Here is a 24225-nt window from a genome sequence, read left to right on the forward strand (position 1 = left end):
TCATTTGGGAAAAAAAATAATCAAGTAAAGGAATAATTTAATTGTTCTCAGCACAAAAACCCAGTAGTGACAAAATGTCCTACTAACAGCTGTTAGAAGCAAAGACATAAAAGTGCTTGCTACAGCAATACTGTGCAGTTTGCTAATGCTTGCACAAAATTTTCAAGAGTAAATGTTGGATGCAACTATTAGTAGTCACACTAAAAGCAAATAGGCTTTGAGGAAAAATCAAAATTGTTTGGAAGTTTCCAAGCTCTACGTTGTCAGTAACTGATATATATACTGTATTGGATTCTGCCTACCCTAAAATAGCAATTTTGACAAACTTTAATGAAGCAGTTTCCTGTTGTGACAGAGCATCTGTGTTCATTTGATGAATCTTAAAGAACCAGAACTTGAAATGGGAGAACGTGAAGTGGAAAAAAATGTAAGCAGCTTTTAAAATGAGCAAGTCCACCGTGCGTTTTACAGAAACAATACAGCAGGGAGGTTGTCGCCACCCAGCGAAAATCGCTGTTCTGGGTTTTCCTGCTTTTAGTTCCCAGTAGCCGTGGCGTTTCAGCTGGGACGAGGGCCGTACGTGAGCACCACCTAGAGGAAATATCTTTAAGGGGTTTTCTGGTGCCTCCCCTCTGATTCTTTCAGGTCTGATCCTTGACCCTTACCGCCAAAGAGGTAAAGTGGAAGGAGAAAAAAAGAAACCGAGGCGTTGATTTTACACGCGGGGGGGTGGCACTGGGCTGCTGGTGCTGGCCCAGGCTCTCCCTTTGAGTATGGCCCCGAGGCGGGCGCTGCCTTTTTGTGTGTAAACACAACAGAAGCTCCAACCAACACCCTGATCTCGTCGGGGGGGCCGGGCAGGGAGAAAGGGCCGTGGCGGCGGGACGAGGAGGAGGAGGAGCTGGAGCGGCAGGAAGGGTGTTTCCCTGCGCGGCTCCCGCTCCCGGTGACTCAGGCAGGAAACTCCCCGCCCGGCGCGGCCCAGGAGCGGAGCCGCCCGCTTGAAGCCCCCCTCTCGGCCCCCCGGAGCCCGGCCGGGCCCCCCGGAGCCGGCAGCGCCCAGCGGGTGAGAGCGGTGGCGGCGGCGGAGCCTCCCCGGGCTGCGGAGCGGGGCGGCCCCGGGCTGCGGGCCCCGGCGGCGGCGCCTCGGGTGCGGCCTCGCCCCCTGCCCGGCTTTCGGGCGCCGTGCCCCTTCCACCCGCGGCGGGCGGTGGACTCGTTTGGGGGTTTTTAGTTTATTTTACTTTATTTTCGCGGCGTCCCCGTTTCTCGTCGTGCGGCGGGCTGCGCCTGCTGCTCGCGGGTGGGTGCCTAAAAGCCGGCCTTTTTCTCGTTTAGTGCAAAAAGTCCTAATTCTCGCCTCGGCGACCGTGATCCGTCGTGATTGCTCGGGTTTTGCTTCCTGGGTTGTCCCCTAGCGGGTTGGGTGGGGGAAACCCCTCAGGAGCAAGCAAAAATCGTGTATAAGTTCACCCTGCTCTTCCCATCAAGGGGGCGATCCCGTCGGTCTGCAGCCATAGAGTAGGGCTTTTGGGGAAGTCGAGCTTTATCCAGTTGAAGGAGTGATGTTTCCGTGAAAACAGCGGCATAAAGGGGTCGCTGGGTAGTGGCGTGCTGCTCTTGGACGTCTTATACACACCTCAGATGTGTTTCCGACAGACGAGGACTGAAACGCATTTCATCCCTTCGAGTATTTCTTTCACCCCTTCAGGTGTTCCTCTAGCTCCTCAGCAGCTCCGTGAAGCGTCTGTACCTTTCGGTAAGCTCTCGCTGCCTTGCTTTTTTTATTCCTGCGCCGTCTGATGATAGGTTTGAGTGGCATTTAGACATGTAAATTGTTATTTATGCCAGGGAGACGTGCTACAGGGAAGTCGTCTTGGAGTCTGCCCGGAGTGGTGGCTCCCCTTTCGGGGAGGAAAGCTGCCTGGAAGGGTTTCTCCTTAATTACACGGTCCTACAGCACGCTGCTGTAAACTGTGGGAGATGCAAAGCTTAGGTTGGGCTCTCTAATGAGCAAGGTCCTTATTGCATTCCCATTATTTGTCACAATTGTATTAACTTACTGAAAACTTCCACCTGCGGTGTCCCTGGTTAGTGTGTTTTTCAGAGCGGAGCTTCTAATAATACCCTCAGATAACTTTTTGTTTTCCGGGTTACGTTGGTATCAGTTGCATGTATACAAACTGCTTTATGCACAGGCTGAGTCTGTACGCTCTGTGCTCAAAGCCGTGCTGCCAGTCCTCACAAAGGTTCTTGCTTCTTAGTTTTACCTGACTCCTGCTTTTTACCCTTTCAGAAACTCTTCTTGTCTCTTTCCTCCTGACCTAATGTAAGAGACTTTCTAGCATTCCCAAACAACTGGCCCGTGAAGCCTGGCTGGTGCAGGCAGCCAGCGTTGCTCTGGCTGCCCGGAAGGAGGAGGAGGAGGAGATATTCGGAAACAGCCTGCAGAATATTGGGGTACAGCAGGAAGGCTCAAGTGCAGCAGCATCAAAACTTGCTCGAGGAAATGTGCAGTAGTGCTTCTCTGCAGCAGCTTAATATTTTTTTTTCTTTTGAAGGATAATGATGCTATTGATAGAATTTCTGTAATTTCTAGTTTTCAGATTATTGCACCGGATTTTTTTTTCCTTAATTTTAAATGAAAAAACCTCCTAGAATCTTAAAAAAACCAAAACCAACTCCAAACAACAACAAAAACAAACAAAAACCAACCCAGGGCCTCCCGTAAACTTCATCACTGATGAAGAAGGGTAAGACCGCGTTGTTTGCAGACCTTGGGTTTGGTCAGCTCTTGTTCAGGGTGATGAGGTGGAGAGTGGAGCAGTGTTTGAGATGTGTTCAGACCTCTTCTAACTGAGGTCTGAATATTGTGTTATCTATTAAGGGGATTTGAATTGTGAAACTTGTTTTTAAAAATCCATATTATGAGAAAGGGAACGTTCCACAAACAATCCATACTCTTCGTTTCTTAACTCCTGAATGCCTGTTTGACTTACAAAAAATTGTAGCTCTTTAGCGCACAATGTACATATGCTATCTAAAGCATTTGTTAACAAAATTCTCATTTTTTCAGTTTGCTCGAGGTGGAAATCTGCCCCTAGGCTTGAACCCACAATCTCTCTTGACCAACTACACAGACCTTAAAGTATAATTAAATAATTAACAGATACCTGTTCCAGCTGCATGATTATATTAGAAGTTTGTCTGATGTGCTGCTCAGTTTTGTTTAATGCTTTCTTTATTCTCTCTGAAAGAGAGGTATCTTGGAAGGTGACAAGTTCGTGAGAGCAGGTGTCATGATCTTTACATAAAAGTCTGATGATTCTGAGAAGCAGGTTATATTTATTTATTTATTTATTTATTTATTTATTCCTGAGAAAGACTTCTGAGACATTCAGATCAAGGCTTGTTTAAAGAGTGGAGACTTCGGAGCAGTTGTACCGGATCTACAAAGTTACATAAGACGGAACAAAAAACCCTTACAAAGCTCCTTTTCGTGGATTCAGTTTTATTCATCGGTTGGCCAGAAAGCTGCTAGAATCACTTGCAGTGTTATACCAGAGAAAATTAATTTTAGGATAATTTCCACATGCATTTATGTATGAGTCAAGACAATTTCATTTTACAGTCATTGCTCCGCATTCTCGGGCAAATTTTTAATGTGGTTCCTTTACTGTACCAACAAGTAAAAGTGAACTTTAATGTTGGGCAGTGTGTTATACCGTAGTGAATCAGAAGTCAAGATATGATTGGCTTGGCTTCTCTTGAAACAGCAACAGTGAGAGTTTCTGAATTTTTGTTGTCTATATATTTTTAAACAGCTGTAGTTACTATGGCAAGCCCCAACTCAGTAAGCAGTTATTCATGAACTGCATTAAGTGCTTGTTTCTGTAGGGGTTCTGCAGGAGCTTGACACAAACTGAGCACAAATGGCCAGCGAAGTGGTTCGGATGGATCCATGCGTGCACATGGGAATGTGATTCATTTAAATGCTTCTGAGTTTCCCCTTGGACATGCTCTCGATTAGATCACTTGGTAATTTGAGAGCAAGAAGTAAGTAGAATGGGTTTGGAAACTCCTGATATTCAGAACATATAACTTGTTAAAAGTGGCCTCTGATAGACTAAAGACCTTATTCTTTTGGGGTATTTTGGTAGTTTTTGACTACACTGTTACTTTTTATAAATAAAGCTACCTATATTTGGCTTTTTTTTTTTTTTGTGGCTGTGTGCAGCTCTGGCACAGGAACATCAAAGAAGGACATTTCAAAATTGTGAAATATGATTGTATCCCCACAAAAACGCACTGAGAATTTAGTAGTGGTGCTACTTGTATTTTAAGCTACAGACATCAGCTTAGGTTTCTTCTGTGCTATTCATTTGGCCTCAGAGGCTGATGTTTCGTTTATAGGGCTCAGGGGTGTACTTTGCTGCGTAACACTGATAGCTCGCAGTGTGCATTGGTTTCTCGTTTTAAGTGTACTCGCATTAATCAACATCATCTGTCTTTGCAGTGATAAAATGAATGTATGATGCACTGATGTGACTTGCATCTCTTCTCAGGAGGTGTGTGAGAGAAGTAAAGGTGAATGTGATGGTCCTCGAGCTGGGCAGCTGCTCCCTGGTCCTGCAGGCACATTGCTGGGAGAGGTGCCCTGGCACAGCTTAAAATGCACACCCTTCACGAGAGGTGAAGGGTATTCATTTTACCTACTACCTTTAGTGATGCTTTTCTTATTTCAGATAACTGGGTAACACTAACATGTAAGTAGCTGGAACTTAAGGTTTGACTTTTGTTAGGAACAAGCGCCAGGGCAGCAGGCTGTGATGTCCCCCGTTGCCCATTTTGTGAGCGCTCATTGCTGACGAAGCCGTGACTCCGCTCATTGTGGAGCGAATCGCACAAGTATGCTGTACTTGGACTGGACACTGGGAATTAAATTTTTTCCAGTTTAGTGGCGTCTCCCTCAGCAAGCCTCTCGCAGGACTTGTTTCTGCAGGTCTGCTTTTCAGGAGTGTTGATCAGGAGGTGATAGAATGACCAAACAAGTTTTTAAAGCCAAGAATTACTCAATTGGAGCATAAAATGCCTTTTCCCCTCCCTCTTACTCCACCCAAAGGCATCTTAATATTTTAGAGAAAGTGTAGACTTACACTGTTTAGATGACTGCTTCTACAAATGGTCATCAGTGGTGAGTCGCTGTAATGCTTTTATGAACGAATACAGTATAAAGTGTAAGAAAAATAAATAGTGCTGTTGGTTTTAGAAAAAAACACTAAACACTTGTTTTTTCAAAGCCAGCACTGTGTTAGGACATGGAGAAGGCTCTTGGGAGATCTCATCGTGGCCTTCCGGTACCTAAAGGGGGCCTACAGGAGGCAGGGGAGGGACTCTTTGTCAGGGAGTGGAGTGACAGGACAAGGGGGAATGGCTTTAAACTAAAAGAGGGTAGGTTTAGGTTGGGTATAAGGAAGAAATTCTTCACTCTCAAGGTGGTGAGGCACTGGCACAGGCTGCCCAGAGAAGCTGTGGATGCCCCATCCCTGGAGGTGTTCAAGGCCAGGCTGGATGGGGCTTTGGGCAACCTGGTCTGGTGGGAGGTGTCCCTGCCCAGGGCAGGGGGTCGGAACTGGATGGGCTTTAAGGTCCCTTCCAACCCAAGCCATTCTGTGATTCTCTGACATGAGTCTTAAGAGTTGATGTGCTAGGTAGTGATTCCAGAAGCCGTGTCTGGAAAATGACTTGGAAAGAGTGCATCCCCCTCTCCCTGGAGGAAAACAATGTTTTCTTCCCCACCCCGGCCCCTGATCTTGTGAAATCAAAGCACGGTTCAAGACCTTACATGCTTAAATAAGCAGTTTGTTTAACAAGAGGGGTTGTATTATTGCTTGGACCGAAATGGAAAGACTCCATCCAGACTCAGTCAGTTGTTCAGTCCTTGTGGGTCATTTCCCTCACCTGTAGCATGTCAGACTGGTGCTCTACCCACCATCCTACCTGCAGCTTTCAGTGTGTGTGTGTAGGTGCACCCTCATTCGATTAAAATAACAGCAACGTGTCGTTGGATAAGGATAACCCACCGAACCTATGTGGAATGGGCAGTTCATGAGCAACACGTGCCAGCAGTCCTTCCCCAGGACGAAAGGTGCTGTGTCTGAGGAACGCACACCCGCTTTCTCCTCTTCTTTCTGGGGTCATGGTGGTTCTTGCTGTTTTTTTCTTTGTACTTTGCAGAATTCTTAAATTGGGAATCTTCTCCTTGCTGAGAAATGAGAGGGCTTTTCGCAGCTGCTGAGCATGCCCTAAGTTCAGTGCTTTAGTGCGTAGCTGCTGTTCTAGGTTTTAGGTGTTCCCAAAGCAACGCCGAGCAGCATCGCCTCCTAACACATCTGCGTGGCAGAGCAGGAGCTGGTTTACAGAGCTCCTGCAGCAGCAGGAGGAATCTGAAACACCAGCGCGGAAAACACGCAGATTGAGAGTAGCTGCAGGAGATACGGAAAAATGCCCAACGCAGCAAAACAAGAAGAGAAGATCAAACCAACAGGGGGGGAGTGAACTGTGTGAGAGGAAAAGCACATGAAAAAGGGAAGGGGAGTTAGCCAAGAAGCAATCAAAAGAAAGAACTGGAAGTCAAAGGACAGCAAAACGTAAGTTGCGCTTGCTGCAATTCAAAGACGTAGCATCAGGGAGCGTTAAAGGGGTGAGGGAAATGAGTGCAGCAGAACCTAACCTAGAGTGAGAGGATAGAGCTTCAGCTTCCTTCTGTCCTGAGGAGAGGCTAAATACTGCAGAAGGGTTTTTAATATGTGCATAAGTTGAAGATTCATTAATTTTTCAATTTCATGTTCACACGCTCAGCTTGGTAAGAACTAATGAGCAAATCAACACAAGCCTCCTCAGCCATCTAGCCCCACTAGTAGTGGGTATGTATTTTTTATTATTATTTTTTAAACAAAGGGGCTCGTATTTGGGGCTCGAGGCTAAGTTACGCAGATAAGCCAAACCAAGGAAAACACCTGTGAATTCCCGTCGTGCAAGTGCTGTTGCTGAGCAGCTGCGTGCTGCAGCCCGGGCCGCAGTGACAGGCCCTCCCTCCTTGTCCACGTGCGTGGGATTCCTCCGGAGCGAGGAATTGCAGGGCTGGGCCCCTGGCGTGCCCTCGTTATGGATTTACAAACAAAACGGGCAGCGATGAGCAGAACCAGCTTCCCCTTTTTGAAGCGTGTGGGTCACACTGCGCTCGAGATTCATGCGTGGGGGTAGGATTCGACCCTAGGCTTGATCATCAGGAAGCTGCATCTCTCCCGCAGGGCTCCAGGATGCGTAGCAGTGCTGCGTGTGTAGTGCTCGCCGGGCTGCCCGCTGAAACACCCAGCAACTGTGAGCTGTCTGCTGCAGGAACTGCTGCTGTAGGAGCAGTGCGCGCCCAGCCGCGTGCTGCTGCTGGCCCAGCACAGAGATAAGCCTTCCCTTAGGCTGACTTGCGAGGCCGTAAGACCGTGGTAGGAGGCTGGTAGCCCTGGAGGGGGGACGCCTGCAATTCCTCCACAAGCGTGACTGATTCTCAGCTGCCTGCTGCTCCATGTGTCAGCCAGCCGCTTCGTGCTTCGTCTCACTGGCCGCGGTGTTGGCAGCGGCGTCCTCCTGACCTTGGTGGTGCCGTGGCGGGGAGGGAGGGACGGTCCTGACTCATGGCAGCGTGGGTTTTGGGTTCCACGCGCGGCGCTGCGGCCGCTTCCCCGAGCGTCCGGCACCGTGCCGAGTTCGGTGTCGGAGGGGCTGAGGATGCTGTCGCTGAGCATCTGGACATCGCTTAAAGAAAGGGGAGTTCAGTGGCGTAAATAACAAAGTTATGAGGTATTTACCTGTAGGGGATAGCTGTGGGCTATCTTAATAAAGAAGGGTTTGCCTGCTTTTGCCTGGTTCCTCCTCTGCACCCTTGCAATGCCGGGGCAGGAAACGTGAGCCACCCCACAAGAGTCTAATACTGAATTAACTGCGGCTGTTGTGTGACCGTTCTTCTGGGGTTTGCTGTGCTGCTGGGGTAGGATAATTGTCTTGTGCTTTTTTATTTTTTATTATTTTCCTTTTTACACTTCCTGAGCCTTTTTTATTCCAAATACAGACCGTATGAAAGCTTAACTGCATGTCAGATCTGTTGCAGAAAGGACTGTCAGCTGCTGTTCGCTTCCTTCTGTCCCTTACTTTAATAAGGTGGGTCAGTAAATGAAGTGAAAGGACTTTTTCTTTGCTCCCTCAGCTTATGCAAAACTGTTGCTTAGGAACGAAGAGGAGCTCCAATCCTGAAAAAAACACCCCAAACCCACACTGCATTAATCCCCTTCGCAAAAAGGCAGATCCTGCCGTCAGAGCACTGAAAAAGAGCATTCAGACGGGACAGATCCAGCACGTTGCTATTCTCTAAAGCAGTTTAGTTATCAATTTGTTAAAATCACTTCTGCTCAGTCTGAATTGATAGATCCCCAGTTGATCAGCTGCCAATTTTGAAACATAATTAAGTTAAAAGAAAACTAAAAGCAAAATTTTGAAAGAGATCTTGGAAGTTTGAAAGAAAAGTGAGGATCACAGTTGTTGCTGTACTGTTCTTGGAAGAGAAAATCAATCCCTTTTGTTAGCTCTTGCCTTCATAAGGGCCTTTTGTGTTCGGTCTCATGGTTTAACTCGAGTTGGAACATTACGAGGAATATTGAATCAATTTATCTTCATAGCAAAATGATCCAATTGATTTTCTGCAAGCCAGTAACATGCAAGAATGACACAAGGGAACAGAAGAAATGAGAAAAATGTTGCGTTGCTATAGGGATAGAACTGAACACCGGCTGCCTAGAGCCAGCCTGTTCCTGTGGGAGTGTTGTCATTGATTCCTACGGAGTTTGCTGAGGTCCCAGTTCATTAGATCATTCGCTTGTCTTTTTAAGTTTATCCCTATTTTAATTTCTCTCCTACTGTGGATGGTCTGCTTGAATACCTTCGTGCCTCTTTCTTGGAGGATGTGCTTCTTTTCCCCTTCCTTAGCTGCTGTACTTAGAATTATCTGATTTTCATCATTGCATCCTGCCCTGTAAGGTAAGGTAAGCTTTGGTTTATTTACTTATTTAAGCCTATTTTTAAAAATCAAAACAACTCATGCAAAGGTATTTCAATTCACAGATGGCACTGCAATCGTAATTTTCAGAATCCATGCTAGGCTTAGTTTAAGACTCCTGGTTTAATTTGAAATTCAAAGATGCTTTTGGAGACTTAGGAAAGAGAAGAGCCAGTGTCAAAGGAAGTGCTGTTTAAAGTGCAGACAGACTTCCTCGTTGTTTTATTTTGAGCCTGGGAACATGCACAAGCACTTGGAGATGCAGTGCGTCTGTTCAAAAACGAAGTGAAAAAATGTGTCCAGTGGACTGCAAAAAGGCGCAGGGAATCCCCTCCCAGCACCTGCCTTCAGTCAAATATAACAGTGTTCTCGTCTGTGAAATCATAAAATTTTCTAGAGCTTGTGTAATCCAGCAGTTTTTTGATAAGTCATCTAAAGCCACCCTTATTTATCTCAGACTTTCGCATGATTCTTCAGTTTTTTTGGATAAGAAATATTTTTTAAGGAAGTTTTTATTTATATCACTTCCTTTTTTAAATGCATTTGTGGATTTCACAGCTGTCAGGCTGTTTGAAGTATAACTGTGTTTTTGATGGATTCATGCTTTTAAAAGTTCAAGTATGCTCAGAACTCATGGTTAAATGAAAATAAGTACTTTTCTTTCGTTCTTTTTTTTTTTTTTTTTTTTTGAGATAAGTCTTTAAGATACTGGTGTAGATACAGATGAGTCCCTGTGGTCTGACTTGTGTAGTTTGTAAAGCCATGCATGGTTGACAGAAATGGTGCGGTATTCAAGCAAAGATCCAGGCATGTTACTGCATCTGCAGCAGTTCCTGGAGCTCATGGCTTCAATAGGAAGCCAGATGCCAGAAAGTGCACGCAGGGAAGAGGGAAGCACGTGGACCTCTGGGTGCTCTGGCAACCTTGTTAAACTGGGAGGAAAAACCTCAGGCAGAAGCAAAAAACAGATACACTGCACCTCTTGCAGCTCTCTAGCGCAGCTGTCTCCCAGATGCCACGTGAAGCTGCAGTTCAGCGAGTGTGTGCAAGCAGCCCGTCAGCGGGGTGGCGTGGTTTTGACCAGGCGTGGAGGTGGTGCTGAACCCCTGCTCGTCACACGTCCTGTGCTGCACACTCTGCTCTTACCTAACAGGCAAAGATTTTCATCAAATACTTTTTGCGGAGAAGGGCTTTATTCTTCATCTGTAGGTAGATCACCAAGCCCGGTTATGAGGTTGAACTGTTCATGTTGACAATCAGTGTCCTCGCAGAGTTCAGATGGATAGATCCTGAAGGCCATTAGAGGCTGTTCCTGGGGGAAGTCTTGCCCAAATTTTTATGGCAGAAGCTTAAAAGGAACTGCTTGGTAATTTCTGCGCTTACAAGGAGGTCTCAGGAAGCCTACAGTTACTTAAGTTCATTTGCTTTACCTTTTTTTTTTTTTTTTTTTTTTTTTTTTTAAGACTTAGTTGCCAGCAACAAGTTACATCCTCTGGATCTCGGGTGCTGTTGCTGACATGTTTAAGAGCTATCTCCTATCATCTACCAACATTTTCCTGTTTTAGGTATTTATAGACTATTTGTGAGTTGTCTCTTGATCTTCTGCTTGATAAATAGTTTGACTTGCATAACTCTGTACCTGGGAGAAATCTTAAAAACTCAAAGGTGGTGTTTTTGTGTGTTTCTTTTTTTTTTCCTGCCTCCTTAATTCCTTAGGATTTGGGTGTGTTTTTGTTTGTTTATTTTTAAAATTTTGACCTTGAAAGTGGAATTGTATTACAGCGGTCCTCGTTTTTTTCATAGTGATTCTGGAGTTAATGCACTTTTCTCTACCCTCTGATTTCTCAGTCCTTACTTTCTATTTTTTATTATTTTCTTCTGGTAACTTCTGATTTGTTGTTGCTGTTCAAAAGAAATACACAGGAGGAAATTACGGGATTTATTTATTTATCTTTTATTCCAAATAGTTTGAAACTTCAGAAGGGCCTAAAGAGCAAGCTGAAAGACGCATGCTGGGCATTTTCTGATATGCTTGGAATTAATCTTCTGCAATTATGTTATTCTGGTAGGGATGGAGATGTGGAACAGGCATATTGATTGCTGTTAGGATTGACCTCATCTCTAAATATCAGAGCAACGTTGAGCAGGGCGCTGTGTGCCATGCCACTGCATGACTCTGAACGATGTACAGAATGATGACACTTAAGATAGATCAGCAAACCTTTTGTCTGAATATGTTGCTGAATAATAAGCAAGTTCCTAAGTCAGATCAAAATGTAAATAACAGTAAAGGAGCTTCAAGGTCTGCTGCCTTTCCTGGTTTTGTTTGTCTTGTGGACAAAATGTCATGGAGACAGCACAGTAAGCTCTGTAGCATAAGCTTTTCTGGGCAGGTCAGGCCAATGCTTGTCTACTTCAGAAATGAAAGGGAAGCATATCTTAAAGCTAGTCAGTGACCTTGTGCTAGCATACACAAAGTTTCCCTAAAGAAAACCCTGTGATTGATGCCTCTTACCTTCGGACGTGGTGGGACTTTGCACTGTAAGACTAAAACTTTTCTGTACAGGAGACAGAGATTTTTTGTGTGCTGGGTTTGAAATCCAGAAAAAGAGGCTGGGAATCGGCCCAGACGCTGCTGTCTCAGTTAGGAAGCTGAGTGTGTTCATCAAACACCAACATTTAGCTAACCAGCATGTAGGTGTGTGGGAGTCCCTCTCCTGGAGGGAGGATGAAAGGTAATGAATGCTTGTTTGTTTTTATTAAGTTGTATACTTCTAGGAAAACATGTTCCTGGAATGCATTTTGACTTTAGTGCTGGAATGCTGGGTTGTGATGCAAAGATCCCAACGAGGGAAAGAAAAAAAAAAAGGATAATTTCAAAAGTAATTCATACATGTTTTCTACTTGAGAAAAACAATCCTGGAAAACCTCAGGTAGGTGCAAAGCTGAAAACACAGCATCACAGGAATGTAGTAAGAAAGTAAACCTCACAGCTTGGGTAAATGGACTCGTATAACTATAATTATCAGAGTAACTATGGTGTTTTAATCTGTTCTCATTTAGGTAAACTCCTAATCAGACTGGCTTATGATTTTTTAAGGAGGTCTTTGAAGTTTCTTATGTTCTCTGCCAACAGGGAGTCTGTCAAAATGCTGGTGCTGCTGCCCAGTAATTTCACCTGTAACTTCACTCAGACTGAATGAGTCTCAAGGAAGCAAAACCATCCAGTTTCATGTCTTGGGAATTTTAGTTTCCTTAATTTAATTTTCCTGATACTTGAGGGGGGTGAAGCCAAAACCTGGTTTTGCCAGCCATTCGTGTTTGTACATTAGAAATAACTTCTGTCTTTTGGAGCTGGTTTTATTAACATCAGCAGCAAAAAGGGAAGGGGGTGGAAGCAATGTTGAAGAAAATCTTTGCTGCCCAGGTCGCGGGGCTCGTGCATCAGGAGCTTTTGCGGCCCTGCCCTTCTCACTGCTCTCAGGCCTCTGCTGCTCAGTCCCAGGGGCTGAGGGCAAGCAGAGCCGGTCCCTCGCCACGTCTGCAGATGTGTCAGAGCTGGGCAGGAAGGAGCTTCTTCCTCTTTCACGTCTTGCTAGATAATAGAATAAAAAAGCGGGGAACTGGTGCGGTGAAATGGTGGCTTGGCCAACCAAACACCAGGCGTGCGGATCAAAATTACCAAATGAGGCCGCGAGCGACCTTAAAACAAGGCTTTTGTAACAGTGCACGCCATTAGTTACGTTCTCCTGGTTCCAGAAATGCTGATTTATCTTTGTGAAATCATGCCGAAGGGATTGGAAAAAATGCGCTGTCCTGTGTTTCTTCTCACAGTCCAGGGGCAGCAGGAAGCCTGTGTTCCCCTGCCTCACACGTCCCTCCTGCTGAGAGGGGTTTCTCAAAAGTGTGCTGTTAAATAGGTGGTGGCAGTGTAAATGAGAAGGGATTTGGGTTTTGCTTATATTTTGGTTAATATTTTTAATTTACTTTCCGGGTATTTATATTCTTGGCTCTCTTCTGTGCTGGGGAACTGGGATGTGTTTGAGGTGGAGGAACACGGAGTGGCTGAGGCTGTCAGGGCCCTCTGGAGGCCGCCAGGCCCAAGCCCTGCCCCAGCAGGGCCACCCAGCGCAGGCTGCCCAGGCCCATCTCCAGGCGGCTTTTGGAGATCCCCAAGGAGGAGACCCCACAGCCTCTCTGGGCAGCCTGTGCCAGGGCTCCTCACCCGCACAGCACAGAAGTGCTCCTGGTGCTCAGGGGGAGCCTCCGGTGGGCCAGTTTGTGCCCAGGGCCTCTTGTCCTGGCACTGGACACCACTGGAAAGAGCCTGGCTCCATCTTATTTGCACCGTCCCTTCAGGTGTTTGTAGGCACTGATGAGATCCCTGTGAGCCTCCTCCCCTCCAGGCTGAACAGCCCCAGCTCTCTCAGCCTGCTCATAGGAGAGGGGCTCCAGCCCTTTGATCATCTTGGTGGCCCAGTGCTGGACTCTTTCCAGTATGTCCTTGTCTCTCTTGTACTTGGGGACCCGGAACTGGACACAGTGCTCCAAACATCCTTACTAGTGCTGGTGAGGATGTGTGGACTGAGGCAGAGCACCTTGTCACTTTTCTTCCATAAAGTGACAACTCCCCTTTATGCGGTTAAGTGGAGTAACTTTTAGCTTGAAATGGGGAACCCTTATTTCTCTATGGGTTTTGAGTATGGGTGGAGGAGGTTTTTGTAGCGGTTTGTGGCTGCTCACCTGTCCCATGCCGCAGCATGGGAGGGAGCTGGGCGAGTGGGGATTTCTGCTCTGGTAGTGAGTCTGTGGGGAGGGGAAGTTTCAAGTTGGAAGGAGCCTCTCAGTTAAACTATTGCAGGTAAAGTGCGTTGGCTGTTATTTTAGCTAAAGCTTCAACTATAGATACTCAGAACAAAAATATTAAAATAACGTTTATTTGCGGTGCTCTGACTTCTTAGCAACTCTCATCCATTTCCTTCAGGCTAAAACTGTTAAGAGTTCAACCTCCTCACTGGATTTGTGCCCAGACATGATTTTTTTTTTGACATTTGTTTATTTATCAGAGGGAAGATGCCGTGTTTTTTTACCTGCCTCTCATGGGGAATAACCATGGTGGCTGTGAAGGAGCTCAAGCTGGGTGTGGGATGGTGTTGGGCAAGCGTCCCAGGGCAGCTCTGCCAGTGAGCACTCCTGTCAGTCCAGTCCTTCGTCATTTTTCAGCAGGGATTGCAAACTGCATGATAAGGATGCTGCTTGTTTATTTATTTTAATGAAACCTCACGTGTTCGGGCTTGAAGCAAAGCTGGAGCGGTGGTTTCAAGAAGCAAAAAGCCTGCAGATCTTTCTGACGGTAGCTGTTTGAATTTGTTGGCAAGCTCTCTCCATCTGTGGTTTGTTGGTTTTGCAGCTACAGCTTCGGATGCCGGTTGGTCTCTGAGGGCAGGTAGCTTATCTGTTCTGAGTGTTTCCTTCCTTTTGCTCTGGTTTTTGTTTTTGCTTTTTTTTGTGGTGGTTTGTTTGTTTATTTACAGCTTTAGATTGTCGTCACATGTCCTTATGGTTAGATTTGAGGGCAGTACTTCTTTTCTGTGCATTTGAGGTCATTTTTTCCTCTGTTTTTGCTGCATTTCTGGTGTGCAGCAGTGGGGAAGGAGAAACATTTCTCGAATCGTAAAAGTAAGGAGGAGGTTGTCAGTCCTAAAAGTCTTTTCTAAACTTGCATGCTAAAACTGAGTTCCAGTTTTACTATTTCCCTTCCATTATGGTGTCTAGGACATGTCTTTATTCATGGGAAACTGCATATTTCCCCCAACAGTAGGAGTTCACAGAGCTTTTCTACATGTACGTGCATGTATACACACACACACACATATATATGTATATATATATATTTTGTTTTGTTTTAAACCACAGGTGCAAAATGACTGCTCAAGTAACACTGGAGGATGCCTTGTCCAATGTGGATCTCTTGGAAGAGTTACCATTGCCAGATCAGCAACCATGTATTGAACCCCCACCATCATCTCTGCTTTACCAGGTGTGTTGTCATTTTAGGAAAAAAATGTTTTTGCAGATCTTTTGCATGCGTGTACGCTATTAAAAAGCAAACAAATGAACAAAACAACAGCAACTGAAAAAAAAAACCACACGTGTTTGTATTTACAATATATATAAATTCATTTCCCCACCAGGGATTTGATTCTATCTTTTTTCTCTGCAGCCAAACTTCAACACTAACTTTGAGGACAGAAATGCATTTGTCACTGGTATTGCAAGATACATTGAGCAAGCTACAGTCCACTCTAGCATGGTAAGTAGTTGTTCAGATATGTACTTTTTCTTTTACCTGGAATAAAAGGAGAAGAACATTTCCTCTTGCGTTTCATTATTGTGGTCACAGAAAACGAATCCAGGTTAACTACAATGCTTCGAGGAGGCAATAAGATGAAAAAGCATGTGGCACTTCTTTTTGTACATGTACTTCTTGATAATTTTAGAATTTACTTTTTTCTTGATCAACCAACGTCGCTCAAAAGTTTCTTGCTTTCGCTGTGCATTTTCCCAGTATTCTGAGGCGAGTTAGTTGTGTTTGCAGCCTTCTGTTGTAACTTAAATGAAAAATTAAAAATTTCCGTCCTCCCAAATTTCTTCTGCTTCTCTGTCGGGTTAGTGGTGTTGAAGGGTTTTTGTTGGCTTCTTCACTCTAGAGTGTATGTGTTAGCGGTTTATTGGCGTGTTTTTGGATAAGCTCTTCTGTGGTGAGTGTATATGTTAGTGGTTTATTGGCATGCTTTTGTATAAGTTCTTCTGTGGTTTTTAACAGTTCCACAACAGAAGATAAGCCTTCATACTAGTAATGCCATCTCTGCTGACAGTATTGCTATTGTGGGATACAAAAGAACTTACAGGTTGCAAACACTTGTCTGTACTGAACTTTCAGTTGTTTCGTGCACTTTTGAAAAATGAGGAATAATATGTCTTGTAATTCTAGAAGCCGGTTCACAAACTGTGGAACGGATATGTTAAGCACCTGATTACATGCTACTGAAAATTATGTGAATTTACACCAGTCTACCTTTAAAATTATCTGGTGACTCCTTACCCATCTTTTGATTGTTTGCATGTTGTCAGTCCTCTTCCTGGACATGTAAATTAAGATACTGCTTTGCATGTTCTGATTCTTCCATCCTTGAACATTCTACCTGCAGTCCCCAGCTTTTATTTATAGATCATAGTGTCTTTAGTTTTGGGAAGAACAAAGCCAAAGATAATTTGGTCTGGGGAGCTTCTTATCAGTAAGTAGGTGTAATTGCTGCAGTTGTCAACTAGTGATCTCATAGGTGTTTGCTGGCTGAAGTGGTATGAAGATTTTCTCAGAACTAGGTTGGACGCTAAAACGTGACTGAGAATAGATGGAATTTTTCTATCTGTTGGATTATAGGCAAGCTGGGTTTCTATAACTGATTAATTCAAATATGTTTATTTCAGTGGTACAGACAGCTCTGATGCATGTAATGTGCCAGCTGCACCTATTTGTTATGGTCATGCTATTTTACATACAGGTAGTATGACATATCATTCAGTTTGTAATATACATGTGTTTGTACATACACATTCCGATAAGAGAAATAGGTTTGTTTGGATCAATGGAAGACAAGTGGGTTTCATCCTTTTGTTTTACAATGCCTAATTATTACTGAATGTCTTTCTTACAGAATGAAATGTTAGAAGAGGGTCAGGAATATGCTGTCATGTTATACACATGGAGAAGCTGCTCAAGAGCCATTCCACAGGTAAAGGATCAAAACTGAACTGTCATGCAGGATGTGAACTTCTGTCTTGTTTTGAATACAATTTTTTTTAACAAGCTCTGAAATTTATTGTGTTCCTGAATTCAGACTCCTGAATTAGCAAGCTTGGCATGCCATAGCTTAGTGTCTTTTGTCACTTGGGAACCAGGTAGCCTTTTTTTTTTTTCTCTCAAATATTTAAATTCAGAACAGGTTTAACATGTGATATGGCAAGTAATAATTAACATTTAGGTTATGCATTTAGGTTTGTAGATATCCTAGGTAGTCATTTTCTAAATGTCAGAACTATGCAGTGTTTTTCTTGATCTGTATATGAAAAGAAACCCCTGTGAATAGATGACAAGTCTATAGGCAACCTCAGGTATCTGGGAATGGTTGTGCAAGCATGGAGTGGGAAGAATGTTAATATACATCAGAAGACTGAACAAAATTATAACCACGAGTTGACAACAGCATGCTTTTTAAGGAATGTGTAATGCAATTATTTTTGCACTGAAATGCAAGGTTTATTCCATAGTTTAAATATTTAGAGTGGAAATCAGATTTATCTTCTAGTTCTGGCCCTATTTTAGTGCGTGACTTTGAGCAAATGGCTTAATAATGTGGAAAGAATTTACCATTTTTTTTTACCATTTTTTTACCATTTACTTACCATACAGAAGTGTTTGAAAACTAAACTATTTGCTGTGAGGTATTAGAAAAATCTTAATTCCTTTTTTTTTTTAAACATGCACTGTATCGTAGAGAACAATCATAGAATTACCAAACCAAGCAATTTATGCCTTAAATTTGTATCTTCAGAATGATAATATATTTTCTGACGTTGTTGTTTGGATTCTTAGTTTGTGAGGCTTTGTCAGGGAAAGCTGTAAGTGTAACGATCTCTTTAATTTTCTTCAGGTCAAGTGCAACGAACAGCCTAACAGAGTAGAAATTTATGAGAAAACAGTGGAAGTTCTGGAACCAGAAGTCACAAAACTGATGAATTTTATGTATTTTCAGGTAAAAGGAATGGAAACAAAGTTTGTTAGTCATACTTTTTTTTGGGGGGGGGAAAGTCTCATAGAAGGATAGTATTCCTAATGCTTGTTTTAAAAACTTAAGGCAATCTCCAATAAGACCTTCAGCATAAAATAGAAGGTGATTGCTTGTGATCCCTGCCCAGCACGTGGGGACAGCTCTGGCACTTTAGGAGGAAAGGAAATAGAAATATAATACACTTCACATGTATCCATGAGAGTGTTGCAGCACAGGAATCATTTGTTGGGGAGCGAGGGATCCGCAAGTCTGGGCATCATAGCAGCTGGTACAACTTTGCTACAGAAATTTCTAGTAGAGGCAAGCTAACCCAGTTTTTCTGACCTGTGAGCTACGCAAACTAAACATGGACTGGAGAATAGCTATCTGTCTTGCTTTCTCCTCCCGTGCTGGCAGCTTGCCATTTTGTTCAATGGACTGAGGATGTTTCCAGGCATTATTCTGAGGCAGCCGGAGCAGTTAGAGCCTGCAAGCCCCAGAGCATATAGGAAGAGGAGAATGAATGCAGTGTGACGTTTCCTGAACTGGTGGATCTTACTGACTACAAACAATCTCCTTTCATTCAAGATTGTTGCCCTAAACTAAGAACAGATTCCTCTTTACATTTGAAGCTTTTGTCTCTTCGTACTTTTAATCTCCATCTCAAATGGCCCTAATGTGCACTTGGAAATAAGCCCTCAACCACGTGCAGGGATGTTTTTGCAAATTGGCATGTAGTACTGCTAATCACTGGTGGTTTTTTTTATTAAGAGAACATACCTATAATCTGCCTTTTAATGCATATATATTTCCTCACTAAAGAATATGAAATCATTTGTTTCAAAGGGATTTGAAAATTGTATGACTTTAGTTTGCAAAGAGTATTTCTCATTGTGCCAGGTATGTTCTGTGGCTAAAATCACTCGTGACACTTGTGCACACAGGTGGAACTGGAAAGCTTGTGCCTGGTGTCTTGTTGGCCTTGCATGCTTTTTTTCTACTTCAGTGGTGCTTTTCACTGGACCCTGTAGATGCACCAAAAGTGGTCTGTTGTGACAGTGAAAGAACCTGCATAGAGGGGAAGACAGACAGGTGTCAGATCTCCAGTTGTGTGATGAAACTTTGTTTTCCTGGAAACATCCTGGCTTTTACTCCCTGACTCCTTTTTTTTTTTTTTTTTTTTTCCCCTGTTAGCGAAATGCAATTGAACGGTTTTGCGGGGAGGTGAGACGCTTGTGCCACGCAGAAAGGAGAAAAGACTTTGTCTCTGAAGCATACCTGATCACACTGGGCAAATTTATCAACATGTTTGCAGTTTTAGATGAGCTTAAAAACATGAAGTGCAGCGTGAAGAACGACCATTCGGCCTACAAGCGGTAAGCTGTAATGAGCAGGACCAGGGTCTCTGCTGCTGGGAGGCAGACCTCCCACGAGATGGCAGCAGTTGCTCCTTTTTTGGACAGAATTCTCTTCAAAGGTAGTCCCTTCACAGGTAGAACAGATAACCTTGAAAGTAGAGGTACAATGACTGCAGCTAAGCAGTTGAGTAAATCTCCTTTCTTTATGCTGTTCTTCAAGCAACAGAAGGTTCTTCTGTCTTTTAATGTAAAACTATGAAATGCTTCTATCTTGGTGAACACTGAATGCATTGAATATACATTGCTCAATGCAGCTTTTCTTTTCAAGTTTCAGAGAAAACTGACTTTCTGGTCACTTGTGCTGCTCCTATTTTTGGCATCCAGTTTTGATATTTGTTAGCTGAGAGCTGTTCTGAAGACATCTCAGCATTGCTGTTAAGAGGTTGTGGCCGCGGGTGTAGCAGGAAGGGGAGGAGGGCAGAGTATCAGCAGCTGAGTGTTCTGCTGGGGCAGCCAGATGATAGCAGTTAACTTTTGTTGTACGCAGTGGTCAGGGCAGCAGGGGAAGATAGTCTATCTTTGGCTCTAGCATCTGTGGTCTTTCATAAAGAAAAGCATTCAGACAACTAGTTAATTTTATCTGTGTCGATCCACTTATGTGAGATTTATTTATTTACCCCTACCAGTAAGTGCCCTTTGTAGTTGTTGTGTCTGGAGACCTCTTAAACTTATTTGGTTTGCCTTTTTTTTTCTTTGGAGGCATGCTGTTGGAGGATAAATTCTGGTTTTGGAGGGCTGCATTTTCCTGGGTTGTTACGTGGCTTGGATCTGTAGAGTCATTGCTGCCTGCATCGGTTGAGAAATTCACCAAATAGTTTTTAGTTTGGGTTGAACTGGGTCTTTTAACTAGGGTGCAGTGGGACTGATTGAAAAGTAGTTAATTCAGGATATATTGTATCACTATATCTCTCATAGGGAACTTTCACCTTTCTTTTCAGCTGTTTTCTTTAAAAGCCTTCCCTCTTTTGTAAAATAGGCTCTTGGCACAGCTTTATATAATCCATAGCCTGTGTTTGGTTAATACAGTTTTATAAAGCTGTGGCAACAAAGTAGAGACCATGTCTCTCAGGTTCTCTTTCTGCTTGATTCAGGAGTTTGGAGGTGGGAGACGCACTAATGGTATTGCCATTATACTGACAGGTACAAGTTTGACAACTTGCAGTTCCACTGACTGTCTGGTAGATATGAAGATAAGCATGTTTTAATTGAGAGGGGATAAATTTACTTACAAGCAGTGCCACTGAAGGGAAATACTGTTTGTTTTTTTTCTTCTGTTTACAAAGAGCTGCTCAGTTCCTACGGAAAATGGCAGATCCTCAGTCCATCCAAGAATCCCAGAATCTCTCCATGTTCCTTGCTAACCACAACAAGATAACGCAAGTAAGCTCAAATTATCTTTTTGCAGAATACTGAATGCTTTACAAAACCATTAAAATCCTTTTAGTTTGGTAGTAACCGTTGATCCTGTGGTAGTGTAACTCTTTGACTAATGCTTTTTTTCTTCTTTTTTTTTTTTTCCAGTCTTTGCAGCAGCAGTTGGAAGTGATTGTTGGCTATGAAGAACTGCTTGCAGATATTGTGAATTTGTGTGTGGACTACTATGAAAACAAAATGTATCTAACACCCAGCGAGAAGCATATGCTTTTGAAAGTAGGTTTCTTTTCAGTACAAACTTAAAGAAAGATTGAAGCAGGACATAAATGTTTGAATTCCTGTTGTTTTTTGCTTCCTTATGCCAGAACCAGGTGAATTGAGTAATTCAAATGATTCCTGTTTTTTAATTCTCCATTGTTTGTTTGTTTGTTTTGTAATATTACATGCTAAATATTTATAAAGTTTCTAATCCATTTTTGTTCTTCATAAATTGAAGTTGACCCAACTGAATTGTAGCCTTGCTAGGAAACTAATTCTATGGAAGTGAGGTCGATATTACCAGCTGCATGTACTGGCAGTGAAAGAAAAGGTATAGAGTGAAAATTGAGAATTTGTCTCGTGACAAATATTTTCAATCACTTTGGTGTTTAACTTCTAAAAAAAAAAACCTCAATTTATTGTGACCAAACTAAAGCACACAACTAGAACATTTGCATTCTGTCTGCAGAAATATCTGGCATCTTCCATATTTAGGCCTTTTGTTCAGTAAATGTGTGCTTTGAACACACTAAGTTTCTAATGCTCAGCTCTTGTAAATACTCAATTACAGGTTTATATTAATGAATAATTTGGACAAAATATAAGTAGTTGGGTTTTTTGGATGCTTCTGAGCTCTTGTGCGTATAATTCAGAGATATGCTGAAGGCCATAAAAAGGAACAGCTCAGAGATGTTAGTCCTAAACTTCGGTTAGATATCTGTTTGCACATAAGGAATTTTAATAAAATGGAAGTGGAAAAAAAATGTGTTAAAATAGCTGGACTCTAGTTTGAGGGTTTTTGGTTGGTTGTTTGGTTGTTGTTTTGTTTTTTTTTTTGCTAAGCCTTTTATAAATAAGAAACATCATTTCAGGATAATGAATCAGGCTAATAATGTTGGAACTATTAATATCATAAAAGAACTCTTCCAAATGTGTGCATTTTAATTTTGTTTTTGTATTTAAGTTTGTTTTTCCTGAGAAGGAAGCTTTGAAATATCTTATATTTAAAGGGGAGTAGTTGTCTCTGGACTCTGTTTTTTGAACTTTTTTTTATTGATACGAAGAACAATGTTACTATAGCAGGTTTTTACCTCTGAGGTCCTTATGCAGAGAGGTTTGTTTTTTTTTCCTTTTCCAGGTTATGGGCTTTGGATTGTACTTGATGGATGGAAGTGTCAGTAACATCTATAAGCTGGATGCAAAGAAAAGGATAAATTTAGCCAAGATAGACAAGTTCTTTAAGGTTGGTTAAGAGAAGTATTTCATAATGTGTAATTTTAAAGATAACTGCTCTTGCATTTTAAATATGCACACAGTTTTATATAATTAAAAAAAGATCACTTTGGACTTTAATGTGGGTAAATAACGGTTTCCTTTCACTAAGATCTGTGTTTAATCATTTATTTAATCTGATTTTTTTTTCTATTCCCTGCGTACAGCAATTGCAGGTTGTCCCACTCTTTGGTGACATGCAGATTGAACTTGCAAGATACATTAAGACCAGTGCCCATTATGAGGAAAATAAATCCAGGTAAGGGGAAGAGGGAAATAAAGAAGGGAGTGTCTGGGCTGGGGATAGTCAGATCCCCGTAGGGTATATTTTTATAATCACCTGTTAGTCTGTGGTCATTACTCTAATAGGATTTTCACCTTGGATTACTTTTTGTTTTGGATATTTCACTATTAATGTACTTCACATAGTAAATGCAACTGAAAGGACAGGTTATTTAATGACCTTTCTATGCTGGTGAACTCATTCTTGCATCTGTGACGTTGCTTATCACCTGGGTTGGAAGAAATACATTTTATCTTACACTAATACAATTTTTATTTTTTCCTTTAAATATGAAACTTTCTTTAAAAGAAATGAAGGATTATACTAAGCAAGGTGAGCAGTAGTGCATGGGAAAATAGGCATGTATATATTGTATATGGAGCAGCAACTTAGCTTGCGTCCTTTTTTTTTTTTTTTTTTTTTTTTTTGCTAGGAGTGCAACACAGCAAAACGGCTGGAGAATGCAGCCAGTTTTTATAGAAATGGTTCCATGGTTTATAGTTACTGCTTTGTTTTTTTAGTGGGCGTTTCTGTGTTCCTCTGAGACCTTCCCTCTATGCAGTTATGTCAATTTAGAATGTAGTGCTTTGCATTTTAATTCCTGCAGAAAAAACATAACCTGCATGTAATTGCTAAGAGAAAATCAAGAGTAGCGAGCCTACTGAGCTACTAAAAGTGTGAGGCTATTTAACATGACACTCTTGGTAGCATGTCTTTTGTGTCCCTCTTGATAACATGTTAATAGTATTTAATAATACGTTTTTTTTTACTTGGGAGCGTACTATAGGCTCTTCTTAGTTAAACATGAATAAAGAAAAATATTCCGATACATTGTAAATGTATCTCATGGCCTTTACTTGTCCCTCTGCCCTGCCTATCAGTCCTTTTCGGTCCTGTTCATAAGCGTATGCTCTTGAAGAGAAATGGTGGTTTGTATTTCACAGTAGCAGCCTTAAAAAACAGACAAACAAACAAAAAACCCACCACCACCTAATCACATGCAAGAACAAAACAAACAAAAAACAAACAATACCACCACAACAAACAAGCTTGGAAGAAGTGCTTTGAACTCAGAAAGGCAATCCATCGCTAATTTGCCATGTGCAGGGTTGGAGGTAGAGGTGAGAGGAGAGGAAGGGCCTCAAATGGAGGAGAAGGAGGATTTAAAAAAAAAAAAAAAGCCACGTGTTTTGGTTCTTTCTTTTTAGTAGCAGTTGTACTTTTTATTGCCTAAACTGATTTAGGTGTTTTTTTTGTGTCTTCTGGAACAGATGGACATGCACGTCTTCCAGCAGCAGTCCTCAATACAATATATGTGAGCAGATGATCCAAATCAGAGAAGACCATATGCGTTTTATATCAGAACTGGCTCGTTACAGCAACAGTGAGGTGTGTGGGATTAGGGCTATTTGTGCAGATTTTACATCACTGATTAGCAGCTATTGTTAAATGTCTGAAGACAAGGCTAGTAGCCTACTTTGCATGATATTTGCACTACTAAAATTTAAAATGCTATCCTGTGATACATCATACAAACTGCAGTGTTCTTCTGCCTTTATATATATATGTATATCCCAGAAATTTTTTGCACGTCTTTTGAAATAGGTTGTCAAGCTCTTACTCCAAATGTGTGCTCATAATGCTTTGAATAAAGTTAAAAGTTAAGAGATTAGATAAAAA

General features: G+C 42.5%; 1 protein-coding gene across 3 annotated transcripts in view; it reads left to right on the forward strand.

Moving 5' to 3' along the window:
• Positions 1–929: 929 nt before the first annotated feature.
• CYFIP1 (cytoplasmic FMR1 interacting protein 1) overlaps positions 930–24225 on the forward strand; it is a 68965-nt gene continuing 45669 nt past the window's right edge. The window contains exons 1-11 of one of the 3 annotated variants that reach the window (XM_035558152.2): positions 930–1066; positions 15026–15149; positions 15333–15422; positions 16828–16905; positions 17824–17925; positions 19135–19316; positions 20642–20738; positions 20880–21008; positions 22129–22233; positions 22430–22521; positions 23817–23934. In XM_035558152.2, the coding sequence (XP_035414045.1) occupies positions 15033–15149; positions 15333–15422; positions 16828–16905; positions 17824–17925; positions 19135–19316; positions 20642–20738; positions 20880–21008; positions 22129–22233; positions 22430–22521; positions 23817–23934 (1110 nt within the window). In that variant the 5' untranslated portion in view covers positions 930–1066; positions 15026–15032. Of the gene's footprint in view, positions 1067–1740; positions 1760–7758; positions 7861–15025; positions 15150–15332; positions 15423–16827; positions 16906–17823; positions 17926–19134; positions 19317–20641; positions 20739–20879; positions 21009–22128; positions 22234–22429; positions 22522–23816; positions 23935–24225 lie in introns of those variants that run through there. The other 2 variants (XM_035558153.2, XM_035558151.1) reach the window with 2 other exon arrangements.

Source organism: Cygnus atratus, chromosome 1 (genome assembly GCF_013377495.2).
Source record: "Cygnus atratus isolate AKBS03 ecotype Queensland, Australia chromosome 1, CAtr_DNAZoo_HiC_assembly, whole genome shotgun sequence".
Classification (NCBI taxonomy): domain Eukaryota; kingdom Metazoa; phylum Chordata; class Aves; order Anseriformes; family Anatidae; genus Cygnus; species Cygnus atratus.